The sequence below is a fragment of the Dipodomys merriami genome, unplaced genomic scaffold (genome assembly GCF_024711535.1).
Source record: "Dipodomys merriami isolate MVZ:Mamm:240054 unplaced genomic scaffold, mDipMer1.0.p SCAF_55, whole genome shotgun sequence".
NCBI lineage: Eukaryota > Metazoa > Chordata > Mammalia > Rodentia > Heteromyidae > Dipodomys > Dipodomys merriami.
In genome coordinates this window covers 8,462,241-8,486,120 of record NW_027206124.1, presented here as the reverse complement: position 1 = coordinate 8,486,120, position 23,880 = coordinate 8,462,241, and the positions used below count along the sequence as shown (strand labels likewise).

The window sequence follows — 23,880 nt, the reverse complement described above, 5'->3', positions numbered from 1 at the left end:
ATGGGCTCAAGAGAGTGGAGGTGGCCAGGTGTTGCCCCTGGTGTGCAGTACAGGGCCCTGCACACGGCACAGTCTTCGTTAGTCAGGTGGAGAATGTGACCATGACCCACACAGCTTATGAGGTGCACCCATGGGCCCATGCGTGGGTGGTCCACCACATGGGGCTGCATTTGAGTCCACGGCAACCATTCACACACTCAGGTGTCTGGATTTTTTTTTTTTGGTCCAGTCGTGGGGCCTGAACTCTGAGCCTGGGCGCTGTCCCTCAGCTCTTCAGCTCAAGGCTAGCGCTCTACCATTTGAGCCACAGCACCACTTCCGGCTTTTTTCTTATGTGGTGCTGAGGAATCAAACCCAGGGCCTCAGGCATGCAAGGCAAGTGCTCTACCACTGAGCCACCTTCCCAGCCCAGGTGTCTGGATTTAAAGGACTTCATTTTCCTTTTGCTTTTTATTTTGAAGTTATTCTGTAATAGTATTGGGTCCTCTGAGGGAAGATTCCACACCTCTTAGGAGTTGCCAGCTTCTATCGCTGAGTGGGTTCAACGTGTCTAAGAACACACGCCATGTGGCCATTTTGTGTGCATTGCAGTGAAAGGTCAGAGGTCAGAGGCTGTCCTTCAGCTCTGTGGCCCAAACATCACGGGCACTTGCACAAACTGGGATGGCTGTGGCATCCCTGGTCAGATGTGTGTGTGTGTCTGTGTGTGTGCGTGCGTGTGTGCGTGTGTGTGTGTGTGTGTGTGTGTGTGTGTGTGTGTGTGTGTGTGTGGCAGCCCCCATCATCAGATAGGTCATTGGCTGACTCCATCCTGAATCTGTAATTCATTAGCCAGCTCGGTTGGAAAACTGCTTGGGAGGTGACTGACTGATTCGGCAGCTTAGCTTTCTAGAATATTCCTCTGTGTCTTGTAGAGGCGTGGCTGGTCCCTTTGGGCTGTGTCTGACTGGTTGGGGCCTCTGCCTGGAGCTCTGTGCAGTAACAGGAGGGCAGCTAGGGCTTTGGTGATGGGACCCTGGCTGTGGCCTGGGCTCTTGGCTTTGCAGTACATAATTGCTGCAGCCTTAGTCTGGCTGCAGTCAGCCCCAGGAGCCAGTCCGACTCCTCCCAGGATGCCCTGTCCAAGCCTCCACCGGAAGAGCAGGGGAGGAGGGGCCAAAAGCCAGGATTGCCCGCATCCTTCGCCTCTGCTCATATCTGCCCGTGAATTAATTTTGCCATTTTAGAAAAGTACTACACGTAGCTGTTCAAATCATGAATTGTGAGTGCCCCTAGTATCTCATTAGTGATGTTTGATATTTAAGGCAGATAAGTTTAGGGAAGCTTAGCAGTTCAGTCCCTGAAGAAATGTCATTACATCTTGGGCCTTATGAGAGCGTCCGCCGCCTCCGCCGTCCCCTGTCCTGTTTGCACCGGATCGTGGACTCAAGCGATCTAGGATGGAAATAAGATGACAGGAGCTTGTGAGGAGAGTGTGAGCTATTGGAAGGCTATCCAGCTTGCAGCCCGCCAGTTCCTGAAGCCCAGGGCCCTGCCTCCCTCTCAGGCCTCTGCCCAGTGGGCTCCCCCAGGCCAGGCCGCCATGTTCCCAGGGGCGGAGCTGAGGCACGTTCACCGTGGTTGGCCTCGTGGTGGGCCTCACAGTGGGGCTCACGGTCACTGCTGTGCGGGCCCTGGTGGACAGCGCCTGGGAATTTTATATAAAACGCAAGTGGAAAGAGGGCAGAAGGACTTAGAGATAACAAAAATCGATAAGACATGTCAGAAGGATCTAGCTGTTCTGTGCTGCCCCAAACTCAAGGCTTACTGGTTGCGATGGCAGGCAGGCTCTGGGGCTCCTCTGGGAAGCAGCGCTGGTGAGGGGCGGCCAGCATCCTTCCTGTCATATAACCCCTCCGGTGGCTCTCGTACAAAACTGGACCACCTTTAGGTCAGACAAAGGGGGCTGAAGCATGGGTTCAGGCTCCAGGGCTTTCTGTGGGGAGGGCAGGGAGGAGTGGATGCAGAGGAGCCCGCCGGCTTCTGCTCTAGGCTTGACCCTTCCCACAGGCCCAGAGGGGTCCACCCACTCCCGGGGCCCCAGCTAGCCTCCTGGGGCACAGAAGGGAGCCGGGCTGGGGGTGGTGGAGGGCAGGTGGCTGTGGCAGGAGGGAGGGTCACTCCTGTGCTCAGGCAGGCAGAGCCTCAGGGCTGCAGCCTGGAGCCAGACGCAGGCACCTAGCTCAAGCCTCAGCCAATCTGAAGGAGGAACAGGTCGGGGGAAGCGGCTGAGGGCTGTAAGTACAGCATGCATGTGAGGTGACACATGTTTGTTGAACGTTTTCCCTGTGTGAGGGCCTGTGGAGGGCCTGCGTGGAAGTTCACGTTCCCTGGGAGGGCCTGCGTGGAAGTTCACATTCCCTGGGCCAGGGCCTGCGTGGAAGGTCTCACTCCCTGGGAGGGCCTGTGTGGAAGGTCTCACTCCCTGTGTGAGGGCCTGCGTGGAAGTTCACATTCCCTGGGAGGGCCTGTGTGGAAGGTCTCACTCCCTGGGAGGGCCTGCGTGGAAGTTCATGTTCCCTGGGAGGGCCTGCGTGGAAGTTCACGTTCCCTGGGCCAGGGCCTGCGTGGAAGGTCTCACTCCCTGGGCCAGGGCCTGTACCAAGCCTATGTGGAAGGTTCCCCGGCAGAACAGACCCACCAGGAAATGTTTGGCATGCCTTGCCCAGTAGCAGTGTGCAGGCTTGGGAGAACGTGGTGGCGGTGGTGGCGATGGCGGTGAGTGGCCCGGGGCTGTGCACGGGCCAGGTCCCGTCCTTCTACTACCTCCGGTGCCTCCTCCACTGCCACCCCGGCTCTTCAGCCGCAGGCGCTCTGAGGTCAGGGCCCCCCCACAGGCTCCGTAGCACACTGGCTCCTGTTCCCCTCACTCTAGTGTGGGCTCTGCTGGCAATGTCCCCTTTATGGCTTAACACTGAGGGAGGGAGAAATCGGGACTTGGCTATTAACCCCCCCCCCCCCCCCACACACACACACACATTCACATGACTTGGGTCCTGCTCCCCACATAGCTCCAGCTGGTCGTTAGGCACACCCCACTCGGTCAGGGCACCGGATCAGGGGCCGCGGGGACTACTGGTGGCTAAAGGTGTCATGTGTCCGGAGCCCCTGCAGACCTGTCCCAGCTGGCCCGTGCCGCGTCATGCACTGTCCCAGGCGAGAGTCAGACAGGAAGGAAAGCTGAGCTGCCGAGCACTTGCCCTCACCCCTGCGCCGGCGCAAAGAAGTAAAACAAGGTGCAGCGCAGTGAAATGGCGGTGCTTGAGCAGCCTCGGGCCCCCGGCCAGCCATGGCCACCGGCAAAGCTTCTGATCGGAACGGTGTGTTCATTTTGTTACCCTAATTAGTTTGAGGATTTTTCCAGGCAAACATGACAGGATTTGTCGGTTCAACTTTGGGGTGTTTGTTTTTTGAGATAAAACACACAGGAGGAGTTGCATTGATCTTTTAATTCCTCATGCAAATAAAAAAACATTTGCTTTTTTCGTATTTAGTGTGACTAATTCTCAGTGTGGCTGGCAGGGTGGCAGGGACAGGGCAGACCAGACAGTAGAGATGGGGCCAGGCTGAGGCCAGGACTGGCCGCTGCTATGCCTGCCCCATTGTCCCTGCCAACGACACCTCCTGCCACCCAGCAAGGAGCCAAGTCCTCCTCACTGCACACGGTCTTCCTCGGGGGGGGCCTCTGCCTAGACTTAATAGCCACCAGCACCCTGGAGCTGGCCCTGCCTCCCTCCATGGCTTCCTGGCCAGTCACCACAGACCCCGACTTCCTGAGCAGACTCGAGCCCAGGCTCCAGGACACTATTTACCATGTAGAAGAGAAACATGCATGAAATAGACTAAGAGCAGACAGTGAGGAGCCGGGTCCTTGCTGGGGGCGGGGTGCCCGGGCTCCCAGGAGGGACCGCCGGGTTTATGTCTCTGACTGAGGTCCAGTCCTGCCGCTGCTCTCCGCTGCTCTCCGATTCTGGCCTCGACCAGTAGCGTCTCCTTGTGGCTCCATGTCTCCACCTGCCAGACCTGTTGACTCTTTCCAAGGGTGTCCAGGTGGTCCTGGTAGTCACCCGCGTCACTGGGCTCTTGTTGCCTGCAGTCTAGGTCCAGGACCCACCATGGAGACAGAGCATGAGCCGTGTGAGCCACGGCCCTCGTGGGAGAGTGCCCCTCGCTCCGTCGGGGCTTTGTTCCGAAGCTCCCAGTGCTGTGTGTGCAGCCCGCAATGGCTGTGCAATCAGAGGGGCTCTGCCCTGGGGGCAGCGGGTGAGGTACCAGGTCTCCACCAGCAACCCAGGGCCGTCCAGAGCGGGTTTCTAGACGAGCTGCAGATGCCCGCATCCCTGACCCCTGATCCGGGGCCCCTGCCCGGACCTCCGTGCAGCTCCCCCTGCAGCGTGAGGAGGCAGGCTTTGGCAGGGACGCCTCCCCCCAGGGCCTCCGGGTTGGCCCTCAGGTGTTAACTGGTATCTGCACTGCGCGTTGTGTGACAGTGGGTCCCGGACGGGGTGCCTGCAAGCAGCACATCGCTTCTCGCTGCAGATCAGTGGTCGGTCAGACGGCCCTCCCCTGTGTCCTCCCGTGAGGAATACTGACCTTTCATACGGTACTAACCCCTCCAGGAAGGCTCCTCCCCCATGCCGGGACCTGGAGGGGTAGCACGGTCACGCCAGGTGACAGACCTCAGACCTCAGTGAGGCGGAGTGGGGCGCCCGGCGGTCCTCGGACCCCTCTGGACGTAGGCCATTTTTGGCCAGAGCTGGCTGGGTAGGCGACAGTGGTGTCCCCTCCATACCCACGCCATCTGACTGACAGCTGCCACCACTCAGGGTGTAGCCAGATGGGCCACGCCTAGAGGCGGGGGTGGAGGGCCACGCTACCTGCCGTGCCACCGCTGTGCCTTCCTGCCGCTTTCCTGTCATCACCTCCACTCTGCCACATTAGCCAGTGCAGCTCCACCGCTCCTGCAGGGAGCAGGTCCACCACAGCCCGGGGCGGTGAGGAGCGTGCCGGGTGACACGGGCAGGTGGCCAAGGACAAGCCCCACGCCAAGAGCAAAGCCTGCGTGAGCTTCACGCGTCCCCGGGCGCCCTCCTCCCCGGCTGCAGCCTGAGCCTCTGCCAAATGTGCCCAGGCTCTTTGCCTTTCCGTGACTTCTGTCTTGCATGGAGCAGATGAACCCCAGGCTGAGCTGAGTGCTGGAAACACCAAAAAGACTGTACTCGGATCCTTGTGACTTCCACGCAAACTGCACAAAGGACTCCTCCACTGGGGGCAGGTCTCCAGGGGCCTGCTCCTTGGTCGGTGGCTGTCCCTCCTGGTGGCCAGACGGGGACTGGGCCATTTGGCTTGGTGAAGGGCCTTGGGGAACCCACATCGGCCTTTGGCAGAATCTTCTTTATACTCATGTTCGCCATCTGGCGCAGGTCAGACGGTCTGAGGCCTCGGGAGAAGGCCATAGTCCTGATCGCTAAGCACCAAGGTGGTCAGAGTGCACGTCGCCAGCCAGCGTAGCCACAGAGGCCTGGAGACCTCCTGGGCTGGTTCCTCCGGGGAGGCTGGGTCTTCAGCCAGCTCCTAAGGAGCAGCCACGGCCCAGGGCAGGCCTCCTTCCGCCTTCCCGAGGCCCGGCCGGCACCAGGTCTGCAGCACGCCCACCTCTCACAGTCTCTGGTCTGGACAGGGGTTAGCTTCCGGGTGCCCTGGGCTGGTCCCACCTTCCTGAGGTATGCATTTGTGTTCCAGAACATGTGCTCCAGAGCTCCTTTCTCAGTTCTGTTTTATGTCTCCAAATAATCCTATTGTAATAAACCTAATTCCTGCCCATACATGAAAACCAGCCTGCAAACCTGTCAGAGCCAAATGATGTGGCATCTCTTCTTCCATTATCACTCTTGATTAGAATCTCACTCTAAATACCAATCTGCGATTCTGTCTGCACTCCTTGCCACATTAACATCTTTTATAATCATTATCTGATGACACTCTGTCATTTTGGAGATGGGGCTTTAGGAACAGCCATTGACGCCCAGAATGAAGCCCAGCAATTTAAAAAGCAGTTTGTTCTCATTGGGAGCAGTGGACATAATTTTGATCAGAAATTGAGCTGTATGTATGTAGAAATCAATTGAACAGATCTCATCACTCAGCTCTGGTGAGTGTGCTGAATCTATCCGTTCCTTGTGGGCATCTCAGTTTGCGCCACTTATTTTCAGATAGAACTCATTGCTGTGAAAATCGCTTGCTGTGTGGAGCTCACTTCAGGAACGGATTGTTTACCTGAGGCTGTCCTTGCTGAGGCTAGTAGGGGTCTGGGATAGAAGGCCTTCCCTGCCCCCAGCCTTCCCCTAGCTCAGGCCCTAGAAGCTTGTGTGCGGTCCTGTGGGCTCTTGATTGCCCTGTGATGGACTCTCTAGGCCCATGTAGCTTGTTCAGAAAGCGAAAACTCTATGCCTCACATGGGCAGCATCGCCTGTCACCCATCACCGTGAGCAGATGCTGGGAGGGACCTGGGCCTCGGGCTCCAGAGTGCTGACCTTCAGGCTAGCTGTGGCACGGGCCGGTGTGCTGCTTGATCATATTGCTGTACCCTTGTCTTTCCCAGCCTTCAAAAAAGGCAGGTTTTGATCCCAGTAATCCTGAGAGTGATCGGTGAGGTTGGAGCATCTGCCTCCATGGAGTACATTGTGTTCCTTTCACACAGTTTTAAACCTTTCAGCTGGCTCTGCCAGGGAGAGCGTTGTCCCGGTCGGGAGGATTAAAGATAGGAAGGTGGCCGGCCAGGGTCATGCAGCCATTACATGGCTTTGTAGCCAAATCCTGGAAATTCCCTCCAAGTGCCATTCTGAAGCAGGGCACCACGATGCCGCAGAAGCAGAGTTTACACCAAACCTCTGCTTCACAGGACTTGTTTTCCCTATGATGCCCGTTTTCCTGGGAAAGAGGAGAGGAAGCAATGAGAGGAAAAGAGAAAAGAACCTGGCAGGAAGGAGGAAGGAAATGACTTGGGTAATGTCTCAGTTTAAAAGCATTGTTTTCTATATCACATTCCATAGATTCCAAGATAGAGCTTAGCTGGGTGATATTCTGTGAGTTGTGGCTGAAATCCCTGTTCTACCAAATGACGTGCATTTGACTTTCTTTTTTTTTTTTTGTCGGCCGTGGGGCTTGAACTCTGGGCCTGGGCGCTGTCCCTCAGCTCTTCAGCTCAAGGCGAGCGCTCTACCACTTGAGCTACAGCGCCACTTCCGGTTTTCTGGTGGTTTATTGGAGATAGGAGTCTCACAGTCTCTCCTGCCCGGGCTGGCTTTGAACCGCGATCCTCAGATCTCAGCCTCCTGAGTAGCTAGGATTACAGGCGTGAGCCACCAGCGCCCGGCTTGCATTTGACTTTCTATGCCTCCGTTTGCCAGTGGTGTTGCTCATGGCGGCCTGAGCAACGTCAGCCCTCTGGGAGGTGGGGAGAGGGTGACTGCCGGCCTCCGCGGGGCAGGGGCTGTCTGGAGTCGCGCCCGAGCCGCACTCCGAGCAGCCTCCGGCTTCCCGATGGGGAGGACAGTCACAGAGCCTGCCGTCATTCCCAGAGTTCCCGTCCACCCCCTCGCCAACTTCATAGCCACCCGCCCGCTCACCACGCCCTGCCTACCCCCACTGAGCATTCATCTGGACCCCACCCTGCTCTGAGCCAGGGGCCCCTGCCCTCGGATAGCGAGAGTCCTGGAGCTGAGAGCCGTGGCCTTGGTGCCTGGCCCCAAGAATGACTGCCGCGTGGCGGTGTGGAGACCTCTAGGACTCTTGGAGTTGAGGCCGGCAGAGTACGCCCCACCCCCCGCATTTGGGCCGTTAGGTAACTTTGTCCCTGGAAGCCTGTGTGCTCCCCAGGGAGGGGACCCAGAGCCAACCCTTGTCCCTTCCCCAGCCCCTCTAAGCTTAGCCCTGCTCCTGTAGAACAGACATCCACGTCTGCAAATTGATGGAGAGCTAAAAGCAACTTTTGTCCTAGTGACTCCATGAATCTCAAGCCTGAAGTGCTTGGGCAGTGACCCTTTGACCTTCCAGGGAACAAAGGGACCGTGTCCTACCAGCAGAGGGACACAGCCAGGCTCCACTGGAACTGGAGACAGGTCCTGTGCCAGAGGCTGGTCAGTGCCTTTTGAGCAGCGTCCGGGAATAATCTTTAATTTTAAGCATCGCCTCCCGTTCCTTGAGTAGAAGGGCAATCTGCCTGGAAGGGAGCCGGGAGAGGCCGGGCTCTGGTAAATGCAGGCTCTGCGGGGGACCCCTCTACACTCGCTGAACTATTGAGGTGCACGTGGCCATGAGGAGGGAGCCTGTTCATCACTGATGTCCACACACCTGCTTGAGCTGCGCAAGGAGGTCTGGGGCCTGGGAATGAGGCCAGCAGCGCAGCCCCAGCGCCTTCCCTGCCGTGACGGGGAATGTGCAAGCTCACGGGAACACACAGGCTCGTGCCCGGCCTGCCCCGCTCCTTCGCTTTGCATCTGATTGCTCTTCCTCCTGACCCTGCTGCTGCTGATGGCTGGCATATCGCAGATCCTCCTTTTCTGGCGTACCTGAGGTGTTAGGTACTCTGGCAGCCACGCCCCACCCAGCCTTTTGAAGGGGCGCCTCGTGAGCCCTCAGGTCTGGGGGTGCTGGTGCCTGCCACTTACCTACCAGTGCCCCCTCAGGCCCTTTCCTCACTGTAGCATGTGTGGTGGGGTGTAACCTACCTGGTGGGCACACGGGCTCCTGCTCAGGACTGGCTAGGGGAACCCTGGAATCCCTACCACCACCTCGGGCCGTGAATGGTGCCGTCAGCATGTGCCGGCTTGGGCTGGGCGTGAGGAGGTAGAGGTCCTGGGTCTGGGGTGTGTCCCAGGCTGAGCAGCGTGGCACAGCTGACTAACCGCGGAGCTGGTGACTCAGTCATAACTGCTCTGGTGGCCTAGTCCTGTGGCTCATGCATCTCATTCTAGCTACTCTAGAGGCTGAGATCTGAGGAAGGTTTGAATCTAGCCCTGGCAGAAATGCCTTTGATATTCTATCTCCAAATAACTAGCAAAAAAAGGCTGGGCTGGCGGTATGGCTCAAGTGGTAGAGCACCAGTGGAAAAGCCAAGGGAGCACTCAAGGCCCTGAATTCAAGCCCCCGTACTGGCAACAACAAAAAAAGACCTGCTTGGTGACAGACCGTGGTGGCTACAGCCTCACATGCTGCCACCGTGTTCTGTGTGGTTGGCTTTAATGTAGTGGGACAAATTCGGTTGTGCCTGTTTATAGCTAGAGCAGGTGAAGGACCAGGAGCTGGAGGTACCTGGGCCTCCCTCCCTGGGGTGGGGGAGGGGAGGGGAGGGGAGTGCTGAGGAGTCTGTGACATCATCCTTGATGCCCAGTGACCACAGAGCTTCAGGCTGCACTGAGACAGGAGCACCCTGGGGGATGGGACCCACAGCCTGTCTCGCAGCCACAAACCCCGGCTCCTCCCCAGATACCCACAGCGAGAACCGTTGGTCAGTGCAAGCGAGCTGCGGAAGACCACAGCGTCTCCTGAAAGCGTGGGGTTACAGAAGCAGCGTCACATGCAGCCAGAATGCAGGGGTGGAGCATGCCTGGGCCTCGGGCCGTCTATTCACGAAGATGTCTGCTTTTGCTGGAACTTTTGGCATTTGTGGTATTTGCTGTCTTAAATTTTTGTAATTTGTTCCGAAATCTCTTCTAAGTAAGCGATCGCACACATCCCCGGCATCGAACTCAGGTTTCATAGTCTTCTTTTCCAAGTGGCATCCTGCAGCCTCCACCCCAGACCCCCGTGAGCTTGCTCTCCGTGAGCAGGGGCGGGGCGGGGCGGGGCCAGAGGCAGAGCGCTCTCCGCAGAGGTGGAGGGGCACTCCTGCGCGCCCTGCCTCTTCCCCAGGAGCCCAGGCCTGCTCTGTGGCCTGCTGTCCATGGGGTGGAATTTGAGACGGGTCAGTCAGCGTGAAGCTGGCCAGATAGGGCTGATGAGAAGAGTGCAGACAATGTTAGGGGATCACGGGATGATAATCCTTGCAGGTAGGAGGAGACCAGGCCAGACGTCCCCGATCTCCACCGAGGGCGGCCACCGCTGCACCTTCCTGTAATCATTCAGAGATGATCAGCAGATTATATTTCAGACCAGGCTGTAGGCGTTGATTTAGACTGTCCAGGAGGGCAGACAGTGAGGCGTGCTTTGAGGTACTTGGTCTGTGACTGCATGGCCCGGTCTGGGGAGGCTCGTCCGCAGTGCCTGAGGGAAGCGGGGGCTCTCTTCATCTAAGGCCCGGGTCTTTCTGTGGGCCTTGTTCCTTCGGGCATCTGCAGGTGCAGAGGGGGCTCTGGCGCAAGGTGAGCGCCCGAGGAGTCCGTCATCCCCTAGAGGCCGTGGCCTTGGGGGACATACACATCTCATCATTTACTCCTCCATTCCGAAAACATCTCGGACCAGCAGCCAGCCTGACAGAGCGGCGCTATCCGACCCTGCCCGGGCTGCAGGGCGCTGCTGGGAAAGGGAGGGTACTGGCCACATCCCACGGAAGGAGTGAGGGTCTGGGGAGGGGTGCTGCTTAGGCCGAGGCACACGGCCTGGAGAAGCAGAAAAGGATGGAGTGGAAGAGCATGGTGGGTCAGCCTGCACCAGGGGGCTCTGGGAGAGCCGCCCGGGCCTCCAGCACAGGCCTGGCCTCTGACAGCGTGAGTCCAGGAGAAGGACGGCACTGGAGAGGACTGGGCAGCCGCACCCCTGGCCTGCTGCTGTGGTAACCAGGACTACAAGGGTGGACGGTGCCCCCTGTGTCCCGTTCCCTCCAAACCCGCCTCATCCACACGCGTCAGGAGATACTGTGTCTCCCCCACCTTCAGTGGTGCCAGTCAGAGGACCTAGTGGGTCAGAGGACACAGCTGTCCCTCTGCCAGCCCCCTCCTCCCCCTCGGGTCTTTCCCCGGCCCCTCTCCCAGGCTCCCCCTTCCACGGGTCCCTCTCCCGGGGCTCCTCCCTCTACGTACCGCCCTAGCCAGCTGCTGGAGCTGTATGGCAGGTCCTGCCGCCTCCTGGCTCCCATGCCCACCAGCTGCAGGTTCTGGGAGAGTGGCGAGTGAGGCTTCTCACTGGTCAGCTGGTGATCGGTGCCCGTTTCCTGTCCGTCCCCTGGGGGCATGGGGGCACTGGGGCCTGAGCCGAGGGTGGGTGGGGACAGACTCCGGGCACCCTGTGACCATTCTGCCCAGGTGGGCATGGCCCACATCTCATTAGTGCAGACCTCACACCGGCACAGCGTTGCTCAAGGGCAGGGGTGCAGCTCCATTTATCTCCCTCAAACCCTTCTCCAGAGTTTCTAAAAATAGGAACTTAATTAGACGTTCAGCACAGCGGCGCAGTGGCGTTGTTCACTGCAGAAGCCATGGCTGCCGCGTGCGCAGACCCCGGCCCAGCCTGGCTCCCCAGGCCAGCGGCACCCAGGGGCGGCCGCCACATTTCCCTTGCGGCACCAGCATGGAGATGGATCGCTGAGGAGGGGCCTCCTCAGCCCGGGCCTGCCGTGCACCCGGGCCCGGGGCCTCTCACAGCCCCCCGGCAGTGCAGAAAGCAGCCATTTGCTGAGGAGGGGCCTGTGCGCCTGTCGTAGTGCCCCTCCACCCAGCAAGCGCTCCTGAGAGGCCCGGCCTCGTGGGACAGCTGAGCATGGGGGCGATCTCCAGCCGGGGAGCGACTCTGGGCTGCCCTCCTCCGTTGCCAGCAAGTCCGGCGTGGCGCCCAGTTGCGCTGCCACAGAAGCCGACCTTTGTAGACCTCGGCAACGCCGCACACCAGACAGCGGGAGATCAATGCGAGAACACAGTCTGTACAGTCTGTAACGAGGAAAAATGTTCCATTGCCGGGGAAGATGTGAAGTACACTCGGATTTCACCCGCCTGGAGCAGGGCCCTCGACCTGCTCACTGTTGGGAAAGGCTCCGGCCGGTGTAGCGGGGCAGGGGCTGAGTTTCCAGCTGCAGTCTGGCCCTTCAAGGTGCATAGGGGCCCAGCTGTGCCGGACGCTTGGCAGGGCTCTGCTGGAGTGTGGGACATGGGATTGCCAGAAGGTCACATGTGACCTTCTCCCCCTAGGAGGTAGAACCTTCCCTGAGGCAAGAAGAGCACCACGGGGGGAGCCAGGGGCAGAAAGCCAACATCTGGCCCACGGTCACCAAGCCCCAGGCACCTGAAGAGGGAAGCTAGTCCCACCTCGGAGTAGTAACGGCCCCTCGCCTGCAGGCTGGGGGTTTACGAAGCTGCTCCCTCCTCCGTGCTGCGGTGGGGGTCGGAGGGCCTCCACAAGTTACCACTCAGGTCGGTGGATGTGTCTGTGTGCTGTGGGTAGGTAGGAAGAGCTGGAATGGAGGAGGTGTGGTGAGGACAGGGTCCTGTGTCTGGCAGGGGCTCAGCGCCATCGTCAGGGCTTGACGCACCCTCCCTGCTAGTGAAGAGCAACAGACCAGTGGGCCGCGCGTCTCTGGGCCCTTTCCGGGGACTGTCCCTTCCTGTCCCTGGCTCTGGACGATCATCCGCGTCATGGCCCTGGCTGACCCTAGCTGCAGCCTCCTGGTACCGCCAGCAAGACACTGTGGTGGCCCGGGAGTGCCCGCCTCCGAAACCACAGCGGCCCAGGACGGGTGCCGAGGTTAACAAGACAGACGCACACCTGCCCTGAGGCGCAGGCAGTCTAGAGGGGAAACAGACCAGCAGGGACGACCCTAAATGGAACAATTAGCGCTGTCTGGACGCGGGGAGGCGGGCGTGCCGGGCAGCGGGCCGCGCTGCTGCCGGTCACCCCTGCTGCTGACGTTGCTGAGGTTTCCTTCTTTTTTATTCCAGGTGTCACACTTTTTGCACGTAGACTATTCTGTTAAGTCTTTTGTCAGTTTCTTCAGCCACGGGGGTCCTCATCTGTGCCTGTCCTGTAGCCGATTTGTAATTAATATCTGGTCTCAAGTCTTCAGACTGTGGGAGCTGACACCTGGGCCGTTTCCTGGCCAGTTTCTCCTTCCAGGCCCCCACCCCAATGGGACTGGCGTCATGCTGGTTTTCTGAGTTCCACGTGCCTGGCGCTGTGGCGGAAGTGTTGCCACTGCTCTGGGTTCTGCGGCCCTCCTGCTCCTCCTCCTGCTCCTGCTCCTCCTCCTGCTCCTCCTCCTGCTTCTGCTCCTCCTGCTCCTGCTCCTCCTGCCCCTCCTCCTGCTCCTGCTCCTCCTCCTCCTCCTGCTCCTGCTCCTCCTCCTGCTCCTCCTCCTGCTCCTCCTCCTGCTCCTCCTGCTCCTGCTCCTCCTGCTCCTGCTCCTGCTCCTCCTCCTCCTCCTGCTTCTCCTCTTGCTCCTGCTCCTGCTCCTCCTCCTGCTCCTGCTCCTCCTCTTGCTCCTGCTCCTCCTCCTCCTCCTGCTTCTGCTGCTCCTGCTCCTGCTCCTGCTCCTCCTCCTGCTTCTGCTGCTCCTGCTCCTGCTCCTGCTCCTCCTCCTCCTGCTCCTGCTCCTCCTCCTCCTCCTGCTTCTCCTCCTGCTCCTGCTCCTGCTCCTGTTCCTCCTCCTGCTCCTGCTTCTCCTCCGAGCCCTGCTGACCCCCAGCAAGGACTGGTCTCTGAGGTCTTGTAGGAGGCAAGCTCCTTAGTGTGGCCTCTATTCCGGAGGCAGATGAGCTTTCTGGGGGCCGGTTGTCTTGTGTAGAGAGCATCTGTGTTCAGGGGAGCTGCGTGGGCACTGCCGGCTGAGCACCGATTGTTCAGGTGACAGTTCTGGAGAGCCCAAGGAGTGGCCCCATGCAGAGCAGCAGGAAGGTCTGCAGCCTGAGGGAGGACAGCGTGAGCAGGGCTCCTCGCACGTGGAGGAGGACTAGGCACAGGATGGCACGGAGCCCAACCAGGGCCTGTCTGTCCCGGGTAACGGAGAACCGCTGCGTGCCCTTGAGGAAGAGGAGTCGCGTGGCCGCCTCCTCTGAAGGAGAAAGCAGCAGCGCTTCCCGTGTGTGGCGTGGGCTCTGGGGGAGGGGGAGGAGAGCGGATGAGAAGGCCGGGCATCTGGCAGCGCCGCCGGACGGCGAGGAGGCTGTTAGGAACGGGGTGGCCAGAGGGTGGGAGCCACAGGCAGGCACTGGGAAGGGCACACAGGAGCAGAGGCAAGGGTGGTGCATGTTGGGCAGGTGTGAAGGCTCAGGGTGAGCTGGGTGCTGGGCATCATTGGGATGGGGCAGGGAGGAGAGGCGAGGGGCCGGCAGGGCCGGGTACCCAGGAGGCCAGGCGGGGCGGCCAGAGGGGAGGGAGGGGTGCAGGCAGGGACAGGTCTCCAGGTCCCTGCGAATGACTAAGGCTGGGGCCAGGAGAATCCCCATGGGCGGGCGGGGGGGACAGCAGGACAGAATGAGGCCGTGGGCTGCCAGGGGCTCTCCCTGCACTGGCGTCCCTAGGTAGTGCTGGGGGCAGGGAGCACTGCCAGCCCCTCCCCCCCCGCTGGGTGCTGCAGCTACCCCATGGCTGCGTGCCCAGCATGGTCTGGACTCGCATGGGACAACAATGGCTGCTGTCCCCCAATCTGTCCGGGGCCCAGCCTGCAGTACCACCTTCCTGCCCCACCCCGCATCTGCACTGGTGACTTCTCTGAGGTGAGCAGCTAGCGTGGCCTTGCCCCTGGCCTTCTCCCCGGGTTCTCTCTGAGGGTCTCAGGGTGAGGACGGCGAGTCTGCGCCCTGGAGGTAGGCAGATGGGCGTGTTCTCATGCGAGCATCGCCGCGCCCGTCCTGCCCAGCGCAGCACTGGGACACGGCCCCAGCCACGCAGCGCCCGCCCGCTCACCACCCAGCAGACGGATTTGAAGCCCGCTGTGTGTTGATCGGAAGCTGCTCAGCTGTGCGGAGATGAAAGAGGAGCTGGCTTGGTTGGGCCTTCGTGCCAGCTCGTTTTCAGGTCCAAATGGTGTTTTGCTCCCCAGAATCCCTCTTTTAGAAAGAAATGAGAAATTAATGACAAGGACGTGCGTGCCCCAGGCCATCGGGGGTGGCTGGAGGTGCCTTCTCTGCTCTTCCCCTCCGAGGGCTGTCAGCCTCGGGCTGGCTGGCTCCCACCACCGTCCAGTCCCAGACCGCTGTCACTGTCCTATTTTTAGTGCTGGTTTGGTCCCGAACTTGACAAGATTTTCAAACTAATAACTGGATTGTCAAAGGAGTCCCGTGTCCGCTGCAGCATGGCAGGTGGAGGGAGGAGAGGAGGTGGGAAGTGGCCTCAGAGGCTGTGGAGCAGGGCCAGGTCCGGGCAGGGGCAGCACGGCTCCTCCCACAGGGCACAGAGCTGGTGAGTTGCTGACAAGGACCCGTGATGTGTGAAGGCCCCCCAGGTGCCCCGCCCTGAGATAGCCCGGGACTCTGGGCATTGGGCTGGCTGTACTGTGCGTTACTGAGTTCTCTGGGGTAGCGGGCTTCAAGGGGGGTCCATTCAGACCCCCAGCAGAGCTCCCACCACAGGGGGAGCCTGTGAAACCCGCCCTTCCCTGGTCCTTCTGTCCATACACACCTGCCCTTCCCTGGTCCTTCTGTCCATGCACACCTGCCCTTCCCTGGTCCTTCTGTCCATGCACACCTGCCCTTCCCTGGTCCTTCTGTCCATACACACCTGCCCTTCAGTGGTCCTTCTGTCTGTGCACACCTGCCCTTCGGTGGTCCTTCTGTCCATACACACCTGCCCTTCGGTGGTCCTTCTGTCCATACACACCTGCCCTTCAGTGGTCCTTCTGTCTGTGCACACCTGCCCTTCAGTGGTCCTTCTGTCTGTGCACACCTGCCCTTCAGTGGTCCTTCTGTCTGTGCACACCTGCCCTTCAGTGGTCCTTCTGTCTGTGCACACCTGCCCTTCAGTGGTCCTTCTGTCCATACACACCTGCCCTTCAGTGGTCCTTCTGTCTGTGCATACCTGCCCTTCGGTGGTCCTTCTGTCCGTGCACACCTGCCCTTCGGTGGTCCTTCTGTCCGTGCACACCTGCCCTTCAGTGGTCCTGTCTGTGCACACCTGCCCTTCAGTGGTCCTTCTGTCCATGCACACCTGCCCTTCAGTGGTCCTTCTGTCTGTGCACACCTGCCCTTCGGTGGTCCTTCTGTCTGTGCACACCTGCCCTTCGGTGGTCCTTCTGTCTGTGCACACCTGCCCTTCAGTGGTCCTTCTGTCTGTGCACACCTGCCCTTCAGTGGTCCTTCTGTCCATGCACACCTGCCCTTCAGTGGTCCTTCTGTCCGTGCACACCTGCCCTTCGGTGGTCCTTCTGTCTGTGCACACCTGCCCTTCGGTGGTCCTTCTGTCCATGCACACCTGCCCTTCAGTGTTCCTTCTGTCCGTGCACACCTGCCCTTCGGTGGTCCTTCTGTCCATGCACACCTGCCCTTCAGTGGTCCTTCTGTCTGTGCACACCTGCCCTTCAGTGGTCCTTCTGTCTGTGCACAATCAGCCCTTCGGTGGTCCTTCTGTCTGCACACCTGCCCTTTGGTGGTCCTTCTGTCTGTGCACACCTGCCCTTCGGTGGTCCTTCTGTCTGTGCACAATCAGCCCTTCAGTGGTCCTTCTGTCTGTGCACAATCAGCCCTTCGGTGGTCCTTCTGTCTGCACACCTGCCCTTCGGTGGTCCTGTCTGTGCACACCTGCCCTTCGGTGGTCCTTCTGTCTGTGCACAATCAGCCCTTCAGTGGTCCTTCTGTCTGCACACCTGCCCTTCGGTGGTCCTGTCTGTGCACACCTGCCCTTCGGTGGTCCTTCTGTCCATGCACACCTGCCCTTCAGTGGTCCTTCTGTCCGTGCACACCTGCCCTTCGGTGGTCCTTCTATCTGTGCACACCTGCCCTTCAGTGGTCCTGTCTGTGCACACCTGCCCTTCAGTGGTCCTTCTGTCTGTGCACAATCAGCCCTTGGTGGCCCTTCTGTCTGCACACCTGCCCTTCGGTGGTCCTGTCTGTGCACACCTGCCCTTCGGTGGTCCTTCTGTCTGTGCACAATCAGCCCTTCAGTGGTCCTTCTTCTGTCTGTGCACACCTGCCCTTCGGTGGTCCTTCTCCTGTTTGTGCACAACCCTCCCTGGGTGTCTCCGGGGCTCCCAGGTGGTGCCAGTTCCCTCCAGGCAGCTGGCAGACTCCCAACAGTACCCCGCAAGTCAGGGGTTCTAGCCAAGCCATACCAGCTGAATGTCGGCCACAGTGGAAAGTGAATTAAACCGATTAACCCTGCTGCGCACAGTGCATGGAGGCTTTGCCTTCATCTCCCTCAGTTAGGGAAGAAAATAATAAGAGGAGGCAAGTGGGCCCTTTTAGCCCCGTCGCGATTAATTTATTCGTCTTCGTGTGTTGGCAATTTGTAAACTTGTGACTCCAGTAGCTTTTAAGCAGACCTCTGTGTGCGTTCCGCTCACGCACGCAGGAATGGTGTTGACAGGCTGCGTCGCGGCTCTGTTGCTCACGGCCCTCCTGCAGCCCTGGCCCCCCAGTGCCTTCTCTAGCACAGCGGGCTGGGAGGGGCGTGGGGCAGGGCCCTGGCCCGCCTGGGATCCAAGTGGCAGTGTGACTTGGAGCAGCACCACTTGGAGATTCACTCATTCGCTCATTCATTCATTCACTTACCTATTTTAATTTGTTTTCTGAAACAGGATCTGAAGCCATGTCGCCCCTCCTCCTGCCTCCGCCCCCTGAGTTCTGGCATTAGAGATGTGTGGCCTATGCCGGGTACCACATAGGAAGTTAAACTGTTGCCATAGCCATGTAGAAATGTAAAAACAAGCAAAAGGAAGGTCCCAGGTGACATTAACTTTAACAAAGGCCTTAGTAAAAAGACTGCCATTTTATTCTGATCACTTAATCTGTATCATTTTAGGATAAGATGATTGAGAACAATCTTTAAATTCTTCTGTTCATACCAAGCATTCAGAACTGGATGCGTTCTGCGCGGCGCCTCTCAGCCTGCTCGCCCTGCTGCAGGGCCCCGCAGCCACCTGGCCGAGGCTCACAGACGTTGACGGCCCAGGACACAGAGGTAGCTCCGTGATGGGCTCACCCTCGCCTGCTCTCTGCCTGCCACTCACCTCTACCACCTGCAGGGGGCGCCCCGAGGCACTGTGCATGACGCTGTGCTGAGCAGCCCATCCCTGAGTCAAAGGTCGGCCACAGCTGCCCTGCGTTGCCCCCGTGAGGTCTGCTGGGTGAAGGCTGGTGTAGGAGCTGGGTGCCTCCCGCACCTCTCTGTCCCCTCAGCATGGTCCCTGCAGTGGGATCTGGGCGAGAACATCCAGTGTGGCAAGCACAGCCCACACCAGCAGGCAGGACAAGAAAGGGCCTTTTTTTTTTTTCTTTTCTTTTTGCTGGTCGTGGGGCTTGAACTCTGGGTCTGGGCGCTGTCCCTCAGCTCTTCAGCCCAAGGCGAGTGTCTACTGCTTGAGCCACAGAGTCACTTCCGGTTTTCTAGTGGTTCATTGGAGATAACAGTGTCACGGAAGTCCGGGCTGGCTTTGAACTGCGATTCTCAGATCTCAGCCTCCTGAGTAGCTAGGATGACAGGTGTGAGCCACTGGCGCCCTGCTGCAAGAAAGGCCCTTTTATTTTATGCACTCAGCAGTTCATGTCCCAGCCAGTCCTTAATAGTCCATTTTGTATCCAAGGCTCTACATTGAAGATCTAGCCCGAAGACGTTGCCCTCCCAAATTCTGGCATCTTCAGGAGGGCTAGGTGAGGTGGAGGCCGGGGCTGGGGAGGCCGGCTCCCTTGGGAGTACCAGATGCAGTGCGGGCACACGGGCATGCTGCCCGCCAGGCGTGTCACCTGGGCTGTGGGCACCTTGGCTCCCGGTGGCCAGCAGGACCCCGCCCACAGCCCTGTGTCAGCACCTGTGAACTCCCGTGGACCCCCGCCATCCCCATGAATCTCCGCTGTCCCCATGGACCCCCCTACTGTCCCTGCGCACCTCTGCTGTCCCCCAACTCCCCCACCTTCCAATGGACTAGCATGGATCCCCTATGTCCCTGTGGACCCCCGCCATGCCCATGGACCTCTGCTGTGCCCTGGACTTCCATGGACCCCCCCCCACTGTCCCTGTGGACCCTGCCATCCCCATGAACCTCTGCTGTGCCCTGGACTTCCACGGACCCCCCACTGCCCCCATTGCCCCTTGCCATCCGCGCACCCCCGCTGTCTCTGCTGTGTCCAGATGTGACAGCAAGAAGACAGGATGTCCTCCCTGCCTCCCCGAGGCTCCGCCCATGAGAACCTGGTGTCTTGTTTGTTAAAAGACAGGCATTTCCCATCCAAGTACTAACCAGGCCCGACCCTGCTTAGCTTCTGAGATCAGACGAGATTGGGCGCGTTCAGGGTGGTATGGCCGTAGACAAGACAGGCATTTACTATGGAGGAAAACTTGGTCAGTACAAAGGCTGAGGGGGTGGCCACCACTACCACGAGCAGGGCAGCCCCAGCAGGCGGCCACAGCCCCCATCAGGATGACTGTGATTAGGGTGACCATGAGGGGTCACGCAAGACTTTTGTGACCACAGCATTTGTTCTGTTCTGAGCACTTAGGGCACTCTGCTCATCAGCACTCAGCCGGACAGACATTATTGTTCCCACTGTGCAGATGAGAAGCAGAGGCACAGCGGGGCGGGAGGGCTGCCTGGGGTCCTGTGGCTAATAAACTGGAACTGATGTTTGGCCTGGCTGTCCCCAGTGCTGCTGCGCACCCAGCCCAGTTCCTGGGCCGCTGGGTGCTGTGTGCCCGTTTGGGGGCGCTGGGGCACGTGGACCTGCTGGAGTGGCAGGGAAGGCAGTCTGCTGCTTTGTGGGGAGCACCCCGAGGGCAGGGCCGTGGGGTCTTGTAGGGCCAGTGTGGTAGACGGAGGTGGACAGGGCTTGGGCCTGGGCCCGCTGACCCTCCATCCTGTGATCGTCCTGCCTGACTCTCTGCTGTGCAAGCTCACGAAGCCCCGGAGAGGAGACCCTGAGCGGGACCCAGACCCCCAGCGATAGAGTGGCCACCGTCTGTCCTTGGTGTGAGGAGCGAGCGCCGTGCTGGTAGCCCCGAAATGCTTGGGGCTCTTTAGAGAAATAAACCCTTCAGAAGGAAACGGCTAAAACCATCAACGCCATTTGCTCTTTAGCATTAGAAATCTCATCTCTTGGAACCCACGCAGGCTAGGACCAACAAGAAGGATGGTGTCGTCCTTAGCAGCCCCGCTCAGTGCCTGACCTTTGCCCTGAGTCCCACCTATCGTTCACACACCAGCACTTGTGGGAAGGAAGCGTGGGCTGGCTTACACCATGCCAGGGAGGCCCTGGTGGGGCCGCCCAGCCCTTGCTGTGCCCACGGATAGAAAGGAGACCGCTCTGAGCTACTCCGTCCCAGGGCCGGGTACCGCCTGGTGCCCAGGGACTCACGCAGCCCCCTCCAGCGTGTCTGTCCACCTGGGGCAGGGTCTGAGTCCGGAGCTCGGCATTGTGCAGGGCAGGGTCTGAGTTCCGAGCTGGGCATTGTGCATCTAGAATTCGTCTGGTGACCGTGCCATGTGGTCTGGCTGAGGACCACGCGTGTGTAGGAGGCCGTTGGGACCAGCTCCGTCAGTCCCACAGTGGGCCTTCCTCGCGGGTCCAGAGCGAGGTGAGTCGGGGGGCAGCGTGTGGCAGCACCCTGCGCTGTCGCCCTGGTTTTGTGGAAGCGGAGGTGTCCACAGGAGGCGGGCAGAGGATGACAGAGACGGAGGAGGGCTTGGTGAGCTTTCAGCGTGGTGGGCATAATCCTCCTTCACGTCTCACCGGCCTGTGGGTTGGAAGGCACAGCACCGCCCGGCAGAGCCGTCTGGCCTGGCTGTCTGGGTGCGCCTGGGTTGGGCAGAGCTGCACCGGTAAGCCACAGCCCCCGTCACGCCGCCAGCGCTGGCTGCGTGAGTTGTGGCCCCGGCCCCGGCGTGGGGTGCTAATGCAGACCAGCTCACCGTTAACAAATGTGCCATGTTTCCCAGCCACGAGCCACGGCGGCCTAGCGCACAAACACGACAGGCCTTTTTAAAAAAGAAATCTGTATTTAAGGACGTGTTTGTCAGTGTTCTCTGCCTGCCGTAAAGGTCACCCGGATAGATTTTTCCTTCTTTAGCATTGCAGGCTGTGAAGAGCCGGGCATTTCTATTCTCCCTCCATCCAGTGAACCTGGGGACTAAATTAGATTCTGAAATTGAGTGTGCAGTGCGGTCGGTAAGTTACCATAATGGGAGGGTATTGCTTCTCACCTTGCAAGTAGCGAGGTCGTGATAATATGAAGCGAAGTGGATTAAAAATAAAACCAAAGGTATTTATTTATGACCTGCTCAGAATTGGATTGGCATCCATGTAAGTTGCATCTAATGGTGAAAGACAGCGGATTGATGTTGATGCGTCCCCGAGGACAGATTGCCAGTGAAATTTGCTCTGTGAATTCAATTTAAAGGTCCAGAGAAAGTATCCAAAATGCAAAGGAACTGGAATCGAGGAACGGGGGGGGGGGGGGGGAGGGTTGGGGATGCACATTAAAACGGCAATTAGGGGAGCCTGTGGCTCCGGACCGCCCTGGGCTGCTGTCAGCTCCACGCCTGTGTCCTGGGCCGGCCGGCCCCTGCACAGGCAGAGCCAGCGCCTCTGGGCCCACTGCGCCAACCACGCCGGGTCCCGCCGGCTTGGCAGGCGGAGGTCAGGCGCCATCTTGGGCCACGCCATTTGAGGCTGGCAGCCCAGACAGCCTGAGCCAGCTGCCATCAGTCACATGGGTCAGCACCAGCACCAGCACCAGCCTGACAGCCGCTTCCAGACAGGAAGGGAAGCAGAAGTGGGCAGCCTGTGCCCGACAGTGCCCACAGGGCCCAGGGAGCACTGAGCGCCCCCTCGAAACGCAGCTGGCTTTGGGAGCGGACGCCTGGCCCTGGGCCAGCCCCATCCAGTCCCCGCTCGTCGTCTGAGCCTCTGTGTGGGAAGCTGTTTGGGCCCCGGGGCCCTTTGAGCAAAGCCCTCTTGCAAAGTCCTCCAGGCGTTACGGTCCTCCAAGACCCACGCCACCTTGGCAAAGTTGCCGGGTGCCCCCGATGTAGGCCAAGGTCTCATGGGAGGGCCAGGCTGCTGGCACCGTGGTGCCGGGCCCACCTGAGTCCCCCAGTGCCCTTTGGCCCCGGGACTCTGTGCTTTTCCTTCCCAGCACCTGCCGCTTGGCATTTGCCACGTGGCCATCAGCGGCATCTGCCCACAGCCTCCACGCCTGAGTTCCAGAGACATCTCTGTGTGTCCCTGGGGAGGAGGCTGCCTGGGCCATGGCCCAGCCCAGCCTGGAGCTGCCGGGCCACAGGAGGGGCACCCCACTGCCGGAGGGGCACCCCACTGCCGGAGGGGCACCCCACTGCCGGAGGGGCACCCCACTGCAGAGCTCCTCTTTCCCGCGGGTGGGGGCTGCGTGAGTGGCAGTGATGGGCTGCTGCCATTGTGTACCTAGCCCACGACCGGGGCGTGTTCCTCGTGACTGGTGAACACGTCTGGCCCCTTGGGTCCCAGATGTCAGGAAGCTCCTATGGTACAGCCCCACCCAGTGGGCTTGAAGCCCCTGCCAGGAGGCAGAGGAGGAGGAAGAGGAGGAGGAAGAGGATAGAAGGAGGAAGGAGAAGGAGGAGGAGGAGGCAGAGGAGGAGGAGAAGGGAGGCAGAGGAGGAGGAGGAGGAGGGAGGATGTTTAGCCATCTCCAGCTCCTCCTGTGGTCTCTTGCTCACAGGGGCCCCCCGGCTGCTGCCTGCTGGGCTGGGAGAGTCACCGAGGGAAGCTTGTGGGCCTGAGCATCACCACTCCCAAAGAGGTCCAGGCCAAAGCAGCTCACTTGTAGCCAGATTTGAGAGGCATCATGGCCTGGGGTTGCTGATACCCCCCCCCGAGCGATACCATAACAATGGACCACCGGGTCTGCCTGGGGCCCTGGGCCCTGCCAGGGCTGCGGCAAGCGAGGGCCAGCCACCCTCCATCCTCCCAGGGCTCCGCTCCCGTGGGCCCCACGGCCCTCCGCTGACACCCCTCTCTCTCTGCAGGAGCTGCTGCTCTTCCTTCAGAACCTGCCCACCGCTCACTGGAACGACGAGGACATCAGCCTGTTGCTGGCTGAGGCCTACCGCCTCAAGTTTGCCTTCGCAGATGCCCCTAATCACTACAAGAAGTGAGGCTGGGCCTGCAGCCATGGCCTCCCGCCCAGGGCGGTGCCCCCTCCCTGCCTGGCCAGGCGGAGGCCCCTCCGTGCTGGTCCTGGGCTGGGCACAGCCTTGCAGGGCAGTCCCACCCTGCGGGCAACCTGCTAGGATGGGCCCTGGCTTGGCCCAGGGCTGGGGGGATGGGCAGCCTCAGTTTCCTGAGATACCAAAGACAGCCAGGAAGGGCCTCAGTTCTGGGGCCCCACTTGGGCCAGGAGTCTCCCTCACCCTGTCTCGGTGCATCCTTGCCAAATGCTTATCCCCTGGGCCTCTGCCCAGGGGCAGCGGACGGGCAGATCCTGCAGGAGAGGCCTGCTGTCCGTGCCAGGCGGGCTAGCCATCCAGGCCTACTCTGAAATGCAAAACTATGCTGTTGCGTGGAAGAATAAAACAGACAAAATGCTGAGCAAGGTGTTGCAGTCAGCTGGGGCCTCTGTGTGCACAGAGCCTCTGGTAGCCAGCCGAGGCCTGGGCAGAGCTGGCTGGAAGCAGGTGTCAGGAGAGGGGTCCTGAGGAGATGGGGGACAGAGGCCGGAGGCCAAGCAAAGCCTGTCACAGTTGCCTTACTTTTCATTCCTAGTCACCCCGCTCCCGGCACTTGATGGTCTCGG

At 60.0% G+C, this 23,880-nt stretch overlaps 1 protein-coding gene across 1 annotated transcript in view; it reads left to right on the top strand.

The window, feature by feature from the left end:
- The window catches only part of Tbc1d22a (TBC1 domain family member 22A), a 305,311-nt gene extending 281,636 nt beyond the window's left edge, over window positions 1–23,675 (top strand). Inside the window, exon 13 of the mRNA XM_069999815.1 lies at window positions 23,114–23,675. Within this exon, the coding sequence (XP_069855916.1) occupies window positions 23,114–23,242 (129 nt within the window). The 3' untranslated portion in view covers window positions 23,243–23,675. The remainder of the gene's footprint in view (window positions 1–23,113) is intronic.
- The last annotated feature ends 205 nt before the right edge of the window (window positions 23,676–23,880 follow it).